Source organism: Neocloeon triangulifer, unplaced genomic scaffold (assembly GCF_031216515.1).
Source record: "Neocloeon triangulifer isolate White Clay Creek 2 clone unplaced genomic scaffold, ASM3121651v1 ptg000014l, whole genome shotgun sequence".
NCBI lineage: Eukaryota > Metazoa > Arthropoda > Insecta > Ephemeroptera > Baetidae > Neocloeon > Neocloeon triangulifer.
The window spans coordinates 26118947-26131464 of NW_026775556.1; the positions used below are offsets into that span (position 1 = coordinate 26118947).

The following is a 12518-nucleotide window of genomic DNA, read 5'->3' on the forward strand; positions in this document are numbered from 1 at the left end:
AAGCAGGGCAGTCGCTTTGTGCATTTGCATTGGTCGCATGTAGAGTCGCATGGTAGGCGCGCCCAGCCCCCCAAGTGGTTTGCCTGCTCACACGTAAACAACAGGAGGTCCAGGACTCGCCGTCTAAAGAGAGGCTGATGCGGGTAAAGTTAAATTAGAATATGAAAATAAAACATTTAACTTTGAGTCTTTGATAACAATTAAGTTAAAACTTTTTGGATTATTCTGTATGAAACTCATTAAAAAAACTACCAATCAAATTATTTCCTTGTTTGGTATATTGGCACTGTTTTAATCCAAAACACTAAATTGGAAAATATTTCAACTTATATACATAATATATTTTACAGCTGCCCATGGAAGGCTCCAAGCAAAGCAATGTCTGAAACTATAGCAAATATTGAAGAGCGCTTCGGACAGCTTGGCGAAGAGCGTTTTTATCACATAGAGGGAAATCAACTCTGCCGGACTAAAAGCAGGAAGTTGGCTGCCGGCTCCATATTTGCATGGATTCAAAACCTGCTCAGATTTATCCTCCTGCCTCAGGGCTACCCTTCAAGTGTGAGCGATGACTACATGCAGTACCAATTGTGGGACACCCTTCAGGTTAATTAAATAAAAAAAATTGGAAAAAAAAACAATGATATTTCTGAAAAACAGGCGTTCTGCAGCTATTTGTCCGGTACCCTCACAACCAGAGCCATCATGCAGGGGGTTGGGGTTGGTGACGCTGCAGCAACTCCACTGGCGGCCACGATCACTTGGATAATGAGGGACGGCACTGGCATGGTTGGCAGAATAGTCTTTGCCAGTTGGAAAGGGTATTCTATGATTATACCTCTTTGAAAATATTACAATTAAAAAGTAGCCGTATAGATATAAATATTTTTTTCCTTTTGCAGACCAGAACTGGACACAAATTGCAAGAAGTGGAGGTTAGCGGCGGATATTTTGAATGATATGGCTATGAGCTTGGAGCTCTGCAGTCCTCTATTCCCGGAAAGTTATTTTGCACTTGTGCTGTGCTTGGCAACCAGTATGAAGGCCATTGTTGGTGTTGCTGGTGGAGCAACGAGAGCAGCTCTCACTCAGCATCAGGTGAACCACTCTAGTACGTCAAGAAAATATTTTAAACTATTTATATTTTTAACCTTATCAGGCCAGAAACGGAAACATGGCAGATGTAGCTGCAAAAGACGGGAGTCAAGAAACTTTTGTTAATCTAATTGCCAGCAACATTGGAATTATCATTCTGCCTCTAATAACTAGTAACGAGTAAGAATTTCTAAGATATAAATATGATTTTTAAATAATTCAATTGGTCATTAGTTCGCAAAGAAATTTTTTTTAACGATACTTCATTTCTAAAGAAAAAATAATTTATTATTAATTGTTTCTCAAAGGCTCGCTTGGATGCTCTTTTCTCTGCTGACTTCTGTTCACCTATTTGCAAACTACAGAGCAGTTTGTTGCTTGAACATTCCCATTCTGAATGCGCCAAGATTTAACATTCTCTTCCAACAAATGAAGAGTTCACAAATTGTTCTCAGCCCCAAAGAGGTGAACGCACGAGAGCCTGTCGTCTTGGGACGAAATGGTATAATATTGTCTAAATTAGTATGAATTTTAATTAATATAAATATTTAGATTTTTCAAACATCAATGGTTGGAGCATAAAGTTGGGAGAGTCTTTTTCGACTTTGAAGGATGTCTCGGTGAATCAAATTCATCACTCGACCTCCCTAAATCTAGACTATGCTATTTTCGCCAGTCCTTCAAAAATGCAAATACTTGTCATGATGAGAAAAGGAAAACAGCCAGATGTGTTGAAGGCCTACTTCAATGCCCTACTAGTTGGCTGCGAATTGAAGGAACAAAGCTTGCTCAATGACAAATCGATCAACAGGTGTCTGAGTGTCGCTAACGAGAAACTGAACAATGAGTATCAAATACTCAAAGAAAAGGCACAAAAATTAGGTAACATGAAACTTTAAGGCTTAAGAAATCCACTAATTGCACTCAAATTACAAACAGGCTGGCTTATGGAAAAACACCAACTTCTGGTCAATGAGTGGGTGGCTGACTGGTCTGCAAAGAAAATTAATTGATGTTTTGAAGCATTAAAGTTTCACTTTTATTTTAACCAGATTTATTTTGAAAAATTAATATCTTGTAATTATCCTTCCATACAAAAGTTGCTTAGTGAACTTAATTTTGACAGTTGTCGAAAATGAAGACCCGAGTGGCAGATTCAGTTTCCGGACGAGACGGTGGTTGTAGCTTGGTCTGAGGATTCCTTGTGATAACCAGTCTGCGATAGGTGTTTGACAACATCCACCCAGTCGTGTCCTCTTGGCTTTTCTCCTTTATCAAGTCGATCCCATTGCTTTCTCTTTTGGGCTTTGCTCATAGCCTCTTTTCTTACTTTTGGGGCAGCCGCTATTGAGCTTGATTCAGTATCCTGAATGGAAAATTTTTAATTGAAGATGATTTAGTAATAATTAAAATCTTACTGGAGTTTCCGACAAAGTTAACTTCGAACTGACAGCTTCCGCGATACTTTCAGGCTGAGCGACAATTAGTTCGTCAACTCTTTCTTTGACCCATTCGAACAAAGTGTAAGTCATTCCCATTCCGACATTATTCTCTGCCTCTTTTTTTACTTCGTCAGCTATGTGGTTCCGCACATCAGGCAGCCTTTAACAAAAATTAATTTTAGTCTCAAAATATTATTTAAAAATCTTAAAACGCACAGGTGCTTATTGTAAAATGTGTCCATGTTAATTGAGGGAATTTCACTAGGGTAATTTTCACCCCAACTTATCTCCAACAGAAATGATCGACTATCGCTGTCTTCCCCATACTGAAAGATGTATAATTAATTTATTAAAAAATATAGTTGTACTTAAATTTTAATATACAAATACTTACTTTGTACTGAAATACTTTGGGAGACAGTTGCTTGAAAGACGAGTCTCCCTCATAAATTGACAGCAAAACTTCTCGCTCGTCATTTTGCTCGTCTTGCACTGAAATGAAAAATGCACGTTATTTTAAATTCATTTTAAAATACATTCGTGAAAACAGAAATAATTCAGAACTTTGAAAGAAATTCAAGGCACAAACTTGCGGAGAGAATTAATACGTTGTTTTAACATTTTAGGAAAAAAAATTAATTTTGCCATAAAGGATTATACTTTCAATGCTTTTTAAACCTATTAACTCACTCGTAAAATTATTCCAGCTTCAGATTTCGAAAATAAACCAAGTGAAATTTCATTGCTGTCTCACGTGCATTATTTTCTAACTAATTTTACAGCTGTTTAAAACAAAAACAATCGAGCATCTACAGCAGAGAGGGGCGTGGGCGTGCTGCGGTACACAAATCGATGCCTTCAAGCGACGGTGGATGACGCCGTTTCAATTTTAGCCTAATTACTGCACTATTAACGCAAATAATCGTCATTTAACAAATTTATATCAACTAAATTACACAGTAAGTAAAATATAAAATGTTAGACTGAACCTAAAATAGCTTAAAATATGAAGTTTATAGATTTCAACGTCAATGAGTTATTTAAAGATTTTTGAATGAAGAACTTTTAGGCTTAATTCATAAAACCTGTAATTAATTTTCAGGTAGAAAAATGTCCAACACAGAGCAGCCAGAGGAAGACGCAGCGGACTTGCAATTCCCAAAAGAGTTTGAGAACGCAGAAACTTTGCTTATATCGGAGGTTCACATGCTGCTCGAGCACCGGCACCAGCAGAACGAAACTGCCGAAGAGGAGCAAGAGTTGTCCGACGTCTTTGTCAAAACGCTCACCTACACCAACAGATTCCGCAAATTCAAAAACAAGGAAACGATCGCCAGCGTCCGCAGCATGCTGGCCCAGAAAAAACTGCACAAGTTTGAACTTGCTTCCCTGGCCAACCTGTGCCCCGAAACCCCTGAAGAAGCCAAGGCCCTGATTCCCAGTCTGGTCGGTCGTTTTGAGGATGAGGAGCTGAGACAGATGCTGGACGACATCCAGACAAAGAGGAGTCTGCAGTATTGAACAACACACTTCTATTTATTTTCATAAAAGTGAAGTTGAAAAACAAACAAACTGACTCTCGGTGGTTTCCGATCAGTTCGAAACCAGAGGAAGCCACTCCACCTGAAATGGAAAATTTATTTCAGATAATCAATAATAAGCGTAATTTTAAAATCATGTACTGGGAAATCGTCTTTTTTGGCTGCGGCCACGCGCTCCTTGCAATGCAAAACCCTGGTGATGGTTTCGGTCATGTAGATGGACAGCCCATTTCCTCTCACATCAATCAACTTGAGAATTTTGTTGTGATGAAGCATCCCGAGCAAGGACGTGGCTCCTTCAGCAGTGATTTTGCAACCTTGCAGGTCAATGGCTATAATATAAAATTATTAATTTCATCTGAACTTTCAATTTTGGCAAAATTAAAAACCTTTAAGGCTCATGTCATCTTTCAAGGCTTCTGCAAGTTTTTTCGCGCCTTCATCACCAATCTCCTGATTTTTGTTCAAAGTAAGTCGAGCAAGACCCATCGAGGTGTTAATTTTTGGAGCCCTGTATCTGCGTGGAGATGATAAATATGGAGTATTTCAATTATTTTTACGATTGTGACGTTTTAATAGCAAATTTAATGGCTTTTAAAACTGATATTTATGGTCTTGTAGGAATTTTGTCAAAAATTTTAATTCGACAGGAAGGTTAATTTTTATAATTTTTTTTGTATGCAATTTAATTTAGCCATACTTTAATTACAATTACCTGAAACTAGTCTCCCAGGCAACAGTGGAGAGAATCAGTCCGTGGCACTTCAACAGGTCGACGATCTTGTCAACAGACTGAGTGCCGAGGTTGCACTCGGACAAATCGAGCTCCCTGATGTGTGGCATCATCTTGAGGGCGTCACAAATGTACCGACACCCTTCGTCGCCAATGCTACAGCCACTCAAGGACAGCCGACGCAGCTTCAGAGCCCCAGGAATTCCCTATTCACAAATAAATTTAATTTGTGCCTAAGTTTCTTCACAATATAGAATAACTTGGCTGAACAGGAGGCAGTAATTCGGGCCCAAGGGCAGCTCGAGCTTGAGAAATTCGCAGACGCTCTCCTTCCGGAGCAACGCCTTGACCACAGCCGTGAGCAGCTTTTCCAAAATGTAATTGGTGAAGATCGGAGGGCCCTTGACCGAGCTGGCTGCGAACTCGCTCTTGACGTTCTCGTCAACTTCAAAATTTAAAAAAATTTATTAAAAAAAGAATATTTTAAAATTTCCAACAAAATACCAGAGCTAAGCCAGTCCTTCTTCCTTTTGCTGCTCAAGACGCAAAGTTTTTTGATCAAAGTCTCTTTCTGCAGAGCCACAAAAATCGCCTCCCAGTCGGAAACTTTCATTCTATCAGCATTGACCGACAAACTGGAAGGATCGGTCTGGTGTGCCAAGGTCTTGGTTGGAGTGCTGATTTTGTGGTCCTTGCAGTACTTGACGTAGCAGTCTTTAAATTCTAGCTCTTCTTTAAAATTCGCACTGGTCTGCGGCGAAGACTCCATTTTTCTGTGTGAGAATTTTTCAAAAATTCAAAACTCAATCTTTATGGCGGAGTCGCACAGTGGAGTTGCCGCCGCTTAGCTGCAAAAGTTTGCTTAGCAACCAATCAGCGAATGGCAACCACTTGGCGCGGGGAGGGGGACGACGAGAGAGGGGTATCGAGGGGAGGCGTAGCTTGTTTTGGAAAGCATCTGGTTGCTGAAGGCAAATAAGGTGTTGTGAAGTTTGAGGGCTAAATTTTTTTATTTCCCAGGACCAATTTAACATCTGGTAAGTTTTCCGCATTAATTAACAAATACTGTAACAGAAAAAATGCTTTTTGTATGAATTTAGTTGATAAATTCGGCTGAATTTGATCAAGTAAATGCGTTTCACTTGCCAAACTTTTTGGAGACTATATTTGTTTTGATTTTAGAAGCTTTTTAATCACTGGAAGAACTTATATTCATGAGAAAAAAGGTAAAATTTATATTGATCTTGACATTTTCACTGTTTGATCTGCAGTTCCGCCATGAATACGATGTGGATGGCGCACAAAACCAAAAGCTACTCCAAGGGTGGTGGCACAAGACGGAAGGATTCTCCTCAGAATGGATCTCCAGCACACTCGAGCTACCTGCAGGACGAGTACGACTTTGAATTTGACAAGTACAGTGATGATGGTGACGATCGGTTCCTGGACGACCGAGATGAAAGCGACGAAGGTGCAGAAAATATTAATCCAGGTCAACGGACTAATATTGAAATGCCTCTTTTTAAAGATACTGAAGAGGCCAGTGAGACAGACATGGGGAAGACCGAAGAGTACACTGAAATCAAAGAACAGTAAGCTATAAATTAAAGTTTGTATTCACTCATTTCATTAATAAATAAATTTATTTCAGAATGTATCAAGATAAGCTTGCTTCTCTAAAGAAGCTGGTGCTTCAGCTTAAGGAAGGAAGTCACCCGGAATATGTCACCAAGTTGAAAAAACTAGAGGCAGCTCACAAAGAAAGGTCGGAGATTTTTTTTTTTAAATCCTACCGAAACTTAAATACAAATTAAAAACTTATAGGTTGAGACTAAACGTTATTTGGCGCGACTACGAGATCGAGTGTGTGGAACGGGATTACATTCACGAAAAGAAAATGGCAGCAAAGGAGTGCGAAGAAAAGAAAATCGAGCTGCGAGAACTGCTGCTTTCTGAATTGGAGGACAAGAGGAAAATCGTCGACTCGGAACGGCAGAGTATGGAGCTGACGGGAGATTCGATGGAGGTAAGATTGTTTGCCTTTGATATCATCAAAATTTTATTATCGAGTTTCAGGTTAAACCGGTGATGACCAGAAAGTTGAGGAGAAGACCAAACGATCCAGTTCCTATACCTGAAAAGAGAAGAAAACCACCACCAGCAACGTTGAACTACCTCCTCGAAGACAAAGAGATTGAATCTGATCTGCGGCAGATAGTTCGCGCCAGGCCCGTGACTGGGCTCCTCCCTCCGAGAAAACCTTGTAAGTTCAAGTTTGTTTATTTAATTGGGCTTATGCTTATTCATCTCTGAAAATTGTAGCCATGACTGGAAATGCGACCAGTTACGGAGACGCACCTTTGCCTGATACAAGGATAGAGGACGGCAAGCTCTTGTTCGAGCGGCGTTGGTACCACAGAGGACAGCCCGTGTATGTTGAGGGAAAAGATATTTCCACCTACCCTGCCATTATAACAGCAATAGGAACCGAATCTGTAAGCAAAAGCTTTGTAGAAAAATAATTTCAAACGGTTTACGAATGATAACATTTTACAGATATCTGTTAAGAAGACTCTGGATGGAGCCAAATTTAAAATTAACCTATTCCAGTTAGTCCGCGGAACTTACTCGGTTAAGAGGAGAGCACCTTAAGTTGCACACAACCGGATCTTGAGTTTAATTATCTAATTTATAAGTTATTGTTTTTAAGAACATCTTAAAATAAAGAGAAAATAATTTTTAAATTTAAAAATGATATTTATTTCTCAGAAAAAAATCCATGATTTTAATCTCTGCTAAATAGAAAATGTTGATAATTTAAAAGAAACTATTCTGCAAGCTCTTATATTTTCCAGTGCTCATATTTTTGTGTGCTAAATTTTAACTTTAAAGAAATTTGAGAGGAATCACTTATGTGGGCTCATTTGAAATAACAAAAGAAATTATTAGCGTGGGCCATATATTGTGTAAGGTCACAAAAATTTTAAATTTGCGTGATTTATTTTTCATTCCACTTATATAATTACATAGAAAAGAATAAGAAAATTGGCCTATTACTGCGACCTTGGCCCTTCAATGTGCAAAATTGAATTTCGCTGCATGCCGAGGATAAAAATGACAAACAAGTTTTTCAACGCACAATTTGCACGACGGCTATAAAATCCACTTAACACGTTTCTGATAATGAATAATGTGCAGTGTGTGTAGCAGAGAAAAATTACCTTCGGCACAGAGATACACTATGAGGTGGGGTGGGGACATAAATCTGTGTTTGGATTGCGCCACGACACCCACGCAAAAAAAGCAGACCGCAAAATAATAATAATCCGACTATTAAAGGATGCTTGACTTTTTGCAATTTATTGAAAAGAAATCAGCATATTTTTTTAATTGAAAAAAGTTTTTTTTTTCAAGAACATCAGAGAAGTGTTCCTTTCTTGGATTAAAATGCATTTTTTTTTCTCAAAAATAAACAATTTAGCATTTAAATTCGTAACTTTTGACTAAACGCCTTTTAAGTGGAATTACGTTCCGAGACACGAGATACTGAGACAAAACCAGTGTAAAAAAAGTTCCTGTTGTCACTGTCACATGATAATAAAAAATATTAATGAAGGGCGAAAATTTCCCAAAATTAATACTTTTTAAAGTCTCAAAAATTTTAAAGCAATTAATAATTTGAAAACTTCAATCAAGAGTTCTCAATATTAAGGACACTGAAGATTATAATTATATTTATTTTTATTAAAATAAAATTAATTTAATTTATCAAAAATACGTAGTTTATATAAATGAAAATATTTTTAATAAAATAAATTATTTAATCAATTAAATAAAATATTATCAGATGGTTAAATAACATTAATTGTGCAAAAGTATATTTAAAAATCAACTAACGCAGGCGTGCTCTTGGCTTAATTGGCTTTACTACTCCTTCGTCACAGAAAAATTATCTTCCACTCTTTTCTGAAGGTTTCGAAGGCGGTAGCTTTTTTATAAATCTCAAAGGAGAGGAGAGGGAAATGTGAAGAAAAACGCGCGCCTCTTTCGTCTTTGAGTCGGGCTGCGGTGAATCAAAATTATATAAAACTCCCTCTCAAAACTCCGCCCCGTCGAAAAATACCTGAGCCGCGTTTCAGGGTGAGCAGCAAGTAAAATGTAACCACCTGAGCCAGTCTGGCCTCTCGCGCACCGACATGTACAAACTGATCGCTCTGCTGGCCGGCGCCCTTTTCTGGGCTCAGGTCGACGCGTTCAATTTTCTCGTCCTGCACCCTTTGCACAGTGGTAGCCACGAGGTGCAACTGCGCTACCTGAGCGGCGCCCTGGCCGCCAGGGGCCACCAGATCACGTACCTCAAGTTCAAAAATTTCGTGCAGCTTCCACCGCCGCAACACGACAACATCACTTTCATTACCCTGGCGGTCGACAACTCGTTAGGAGATGTTCCTTTCATCACGCCGGAAAAAGAAGGAAGGTGAGAGAGTATCAAAATATAAATTTGTGTATAGGGTTGTTTGGTATTCTTCTTGGATCGGATCGAGTGACAAAATTATAGAAGAGATTTTTGCCAAAAAAGGGTACTTAACATACTTCGTGCAAATTTGAGTTCAAATGTCCTCGTTAAAGTCATTTTTCAGCAAGAAATTTCTGAACACGTGAGCTATTTTTTATTCCTTATTAAGTAAGAGTAAAATAAGCTCAATTTCAGCGAAGACTAAAAAGTTTTAGTTCAAGAATGGCAATTAAAAAAAACCAGCAATCACTTTTGTAATGAAATATGAAATTGGTACAACCTTTTTTTTTACAATTACACATAAAAGTTAGTAAAATAAGTATCATAATTCACGAGGATCCATTGTCAGAAATGAATTTGAGTTCAAATAAAAGTAAAATAAAAAAAACCTTGTAAACCAATCTAATATTGCAATTGAAAAGGTACTTTATTTAAATTTTTGGAAGCTAAATAAAAAAATTATATTTATTAAATAATTTAATAAATTTGTATCTACACAATAATGACCAACTGAAAGTAAGAAAAACAAACATTTTTTATATAATTGCCACTTAAACTTGACTTTGCGTTTGTGGGTGGGGCTCCGAGTAAGGCCGTACAATAATTTGCATGCAAATTTAATCGACTTTATGACTTGTACGAGAATAACCAATTGATTAATTATTGATTTGAATATATTGAATGCTGTTTCAATTGAAAATTGGCATTTCCTCAACGAATCTCGTTAGTAGTTTATTGTTTCATTGACAAGTTTTTTTTTCATAACACAATAGATTACTCGACATTGTCAGAAAACCCAGATTTAAATTTAATTTTTAGTCAAAACATCATGAAACAACAATCAATTTGGATTTTCCACAAAATTATAAGCTTTTTTATTCATTCTAAAGCTAGTTACACAAAATTATTTTCTATAAAAATTTACCTATCCTATAGTGGACTTGTTTTCTGTCTACTTTTATAGAAAAAAATCTAGATGTATTTGAAAATACAAAACATTTTATAAATTTTAATTTCTTTCAATCGAAAATCCAGGAGAAAAATCGACAAATTAAAATAATTTATTTTCCTTTGCGATTTTTGCCATGTCATGACATGATAATTAAAACTCGGGAAACAATATTTACAAAAATAAATCCCAAATCATATAATCAGATTCATGCTGCCGTTGGACGTGATGTGGAGGAACGGTCTTAGTCCGTGGGGCGTGCCGCTGGACGCTTTCTGGACAATGCCGCCGTACTGCGACACGCTGCTGAGCGACAAGGGTCTCCGGCGGCGCCTTCGTCGGAGCCACTTTGACGTCGCCCTCGTCGACCTCTTCACGAACGAGTGCGGCCTGGCGCTGGCCCACAGCCTGGGCCTACCGTCGGTGGCCTACTGGGCGCTGCCCATGAACGGCGGCGAGGCCACTTTCAGCTCGGGCATTTCCAACCCGTCCGGCGCCGTGCCCAGCTTCATGACCAGCTTCACCGACCGCATGAACTTCGTCCGGCGAGGCGTCAACCTGTTCTACGCGACCATGAACTATTTGGTGATGCAGTTCCAGTTTTTCTTGACGGACAGGTCCATTCAAAAACACCTGCCGGGCGCGCCCAGCTCTCAGCAGCTCATTGCCAATTTGTCCGGACTTTTGGAGAACACGGACTTCAGCGTCGACTACCCCCGAGAATATCCGCCCAACGTGATCAACGTGGGATGCATGCAGTGCAGAGAGATACAGCCACTTCCCATGGTAAGTAAATTGTTTCTTTTTTTATGCTATAATATATTTTATTTTAATTCAATTCAATTAAAAATGACAAATAATTAGAAAAGTTATGAAATTTCAATATGAAATTTCAATGAAATTTAAAGTTTAAGTTTTATTTACTTTGACGCCAAATGAAATTATTATTTTTTTTTTATTAAAACATAATTACTTTTCATTCACTACAAACTTATTAAAAATGTTTCAAGATTGTTAAAACTATGAGATATTTACAAAACTTTAAAGTTTTCATCTGTCAGGAAATTAACTGACCTGATCTTGACATTCGTTTTTTTTACATGAGACAAAACACTTTGATCAGCAAATTAAATTTCGCATATCTTAGATGAATTTCAAGGCTAAATTACGTTCAACCCAACAATACAGCCCTTTTTAATGAAACTAATAGGCGAAAATAAATTCTCATAATCTTACAAATATTTTGTATGAAAGTAGCTCATAATTTATATTTAATATTATTACTAAAAATTATTTTAATTTTGTAATTAATGGATCGAGCGAATGGAGTTTGAGTTTCTATTTTCTTTTCAATTTAAGGATTTGGAGAAATTCATGAGTGAATCTGGAGAGGCCGGCGTGATTCTGTTCTCGATGGGCGCAACGTTCGACGCATCCATCGCACCGCCGGAGCTGCTGCAAAAAATGCTGACGGCGTTCTCAAGGCTGCGCCAACGAGTAATCATGAAAATTTCGGGAGCCTTGCCGAAAAAACTCGCGATACCCGTCAACGTCAGGATAGAGCGCTGGCTTCCTCAACAAGACGTGCTAGGTATTTACACGTGCAAATAATGACACATCGGCAAAAAAAAAAAGCGCGGGCCGTTATTGACTCTTGTAATTAATATTATGCGAGCCACTTAAAAGTAAAAAGTAAAAAGCACACTTAAATTACTTTCGCTGAAATGCAAAACAAAATTATGTCAATTTTCATATGAATAAAATGCATGAACATCCGTCGTTTATATAAATTGCCAAATTATCTGCTCTTCAGTGTCGCGACCGAGATTTTTTGTTTGACACGCGAACTGAAATTTTGTTCGTAGGCCACCCGAAGACGCGAGTGTTTTTCACGCACTGCGGTTTGCACGGTGCGATGGAGACGATTTGGCACGGGGTGCCCGCGGTCACCCTGCCCGTCTACGGTGACCAGGCGGACGTGTCCAACCTGCTGGTCGAGCGAGGAGTGGCTGTCAGGGTGTACAAGGAGTCGAGTGCTGAGCAAATTTTGGCGGCGCTCAAAATGGTTCTCGAAAACCCGAGGTAAGAGATTTCCGTCTGTATAGTTTCTTTTCCCTATTATATGATTTGTTTAATATTTGCGTCATATTTGGCTATTTTGTTATGATGATTTGCATAATGAACTAAGATGTGTAGAGTAAATATATTAAATTTATTAAAAAGAAAAAATAGCACCAAAATA

General features: G+C 38.2%; 6 protein-coding genes across 8 annotated transcripts in view; 4 read left to right on the forward strand and 2 right to left on the reverse strand.

Moving 5' to 3' along the window:
• LOC132200354 (RUS family member 1) lies at positions 1–2148 on the forward strand. 2 transcript variants are annotated; one of them, XM_059625758.1, is made up of 8 exons: positions 1–143; positions 351–606; positions 661–821; positions 903–1098; positions 1160–1275; positions 1404–1597; positions 1648–1977; positions 2035–2148. In XM_059625758.1, the coding sequence occupies exons 2-8, from the start codon at positions 379–381 to the stop codon at positions 2106–2108; spliced, it is 1299 nt and encodes a 432-aa protein (XP_059481741.1). In that variant the 5' UTR covers positions 1–143; positions 351–378; the 3' UTR covers positions 2109–2148. The 2 variants fall into 2 exon arrangements, with proteins under 2 accessions (XP_059481741.1, XP_059481742.1); XM_059625759.1 differs by lacking the exon at positions 1–143 and having other exon boundaries at positions 434–606; positions 672–821.
• On the reverse strand, positions 2080–3371 carry LOC132200357 (RWD domain-containing protein 4). The gene is made up of 5 exons (XM_059625764.1): positions 3228–3371; positions 2932–3029; positions 2754–2863; positions 2514–2697; positions 2080–2461 (listed from the first exon to the last, which is right to left on the reverse strand). Coding segments are annotated over exons 1-5 (603 nt in total). The 5' UTR covers positions 3229–3371; the 3' UTR covers positions 2080–2251.
• Positions 3361–4226, forward strand: LOC132200359 (DNA-directed RNA polymerase II subunit Rpb4). Its single transcript, XM_059625766.1, has 2 exons — positions 3361–3496; positions 3640–4226. The coding sequence occupies exon 2, from the start codon at positions 3648–3650 to the stop codon at positions 4056–4058; it is 411 nt and encodes a 136-aa protein (XP_059481749.1). The 5' UTR covers positions 3361–3496; positions 3640–3647; the 3' UTR covers positions 4059–4226.
• Positions 3466–12518, reverse strand: part of LOC132200356 (protein Cep78 homolog) — a 26378-nt gene continuing 17325 nt past the window's right edge. The window contains exons 3-9 of the mRNA XM_059625763.1: positions 6061–6387; positions 5316–5584; positions 5072–5256; positions 4794–5017; positions 4468–4595; positions 4220–4410; positions 3466–4160 (exon numbers count right to left, since the gene is read on the reverse strand). Coding sequence (XP_059481746.1) covers positions 4131–4160; positions 4220–4410; positions 4468–4595; positions 4794–5017; positions 5072–5256; positions 5316–5580 — 1023 coding nt within the window. The 5' untranslated portion in view covers positions 5581–5584; positions 6061–6387 and the 3' untranslated portion in view covers positions 3466–4130. The remainder of the gene's footprint in view (positions 4161–4219; positions 4411–4467; positions 4596–4793; positions 5018–5071; positions 5257–5315; positions 5585–6060; positions 6388–12518) is intronic.
• Positions 5723–7563, forward strand: LOC132200355 (sin3 histone deacetylase corepressor complex component SDS3). 2 transcript variants are annotated; one of them, XM_059625762.1, is made up of 9 exons: positions 5763–5848; positions 5994–6037; positions 6083–6282; positions 6340–6403; positions 6463–6576; positions 6636–6837; positions 6888–7074; positions 7134–7306; positions 7368–7563. In XM_059625762.1, the coding sequence occupies exons 3-9, from the start codon at positions 6090–6092 to the stop codon at positions 7461–7463; spliced, it is 1029 nt and encodes a 342-aa protein (XP_059481745.1). In that variant the 5' UTR covers positions 5763–5848; positions 5994–6037; positions 6083–6089; the 3' UTR covers positions 7464–7563. The 2 variants fall into 2 exon arrangements, with proteins under 2 accessions (XP_059481743.1, XP_059481745.1); XM_059625760.1 differs by lacking the exon at positions 5994–6037 and having other exon boundaries at positions 5723–5848.
• The window catches only part of LOC132200353 (UDP-glucuronosyltransferase 2C1-like), a 4905-nt gene continuing 1240 nt past the window's right edge, over positions 8854–12518 (forward strand). Inside the window, exons 1-4 of the mRNA XM_059625757.1 lie at positions 8854–9288; positions 10483–11062; positions 11636–11867; positions 12142–12358. Of these exons, the coding sequence (XP_059481740.1) occupies positions 9008–9288; positions 10483–11062; positions 11636–11867; positions 12142–12358 (1310 nt within the window). The 5' untranslated portion in view covers positions 8854–9007. The remainder of the gene's footprint in view (positions 9289–10482; positions 11063–11635; positions 11868–12141; positions 12359–12518) is intronic.

What these genes read in the sequence shown, in the direction of transcription:
- LOC132200354 (XM_059625758.1), top strand. Translation starts at nt 379, where the DNA reads ATGTCTGAAACTATAGCAAATATTGAAGAGCGCTTCGGACAGCTTGGC. An exon ending in GTCTTTGCCAGTTGGAAAGG is followed by an intron (nt 822 to 902) that starts GTATTCTATGAT and finishes TTCCTTTTGCAG; the next exon opens with ACCAGAACTGGACACAAATT. An exon ending in CCTCTAATAACTAGTAACGA is followed by an intron (nt 1,276 to 1,403) that starts GTAAGAATTTCT and finishes TGTTTCTCAAAG; the next exon opens with GCTCGCTTGGATGCTCTTTT.
- LOC132200357 (XM_059625764.1), bottom strand. An exon ending in ACATTTTACAATAAGCACCT is followed by an intron (nt 2,698 to 2,753) that starts GTGCGTTTTAAG and finishes TTTTTGTTAAAG; the next exon opens with GCTGCCTGATGTGCGGAACC. An exon ending in TAACTTTGTCGGAAACTCCA is followed by an intron (nt 2,462 to 2,513) that starts GTAAGATTTTAA and finishes TTTTCCATTCAG; the next exon opens with GATACTGAATCAAGCTCAAT.
- LOC132200359 (XM_059625766.1), top strand. Translation starts at nt 3,648, where the DNA reads ATGTCCAACACAGAGCAGCCAGAGGAAGACGCAGCGGACTTGCAATTC.
- LOC132200355 (XM_059625760.1), top strand. Translation starts at nt 6,090, where the DNA reads ATGAATACGATGTGGATGGCGCACAAAACCAAAAGCTACTCCAAGGGT. An exon ending in TACACTGAAATCAAAGAACA is followed by an intron (nt 6,404 to 6,462) that starts GTAAGCTATAAA and finishes AATTTATTTCAG; the next exon opens with AATGTATCAAGATAAGCTTG. An exon ending in CCTCCCTCCGAGAAAACCTT is followed by an intron (nt 7,075 to 7,133) that starts GTAAGTTCAAGT and finishes TGAAAATTGTAG; the next exon opens with CCATGACTGGAAATGCGACC.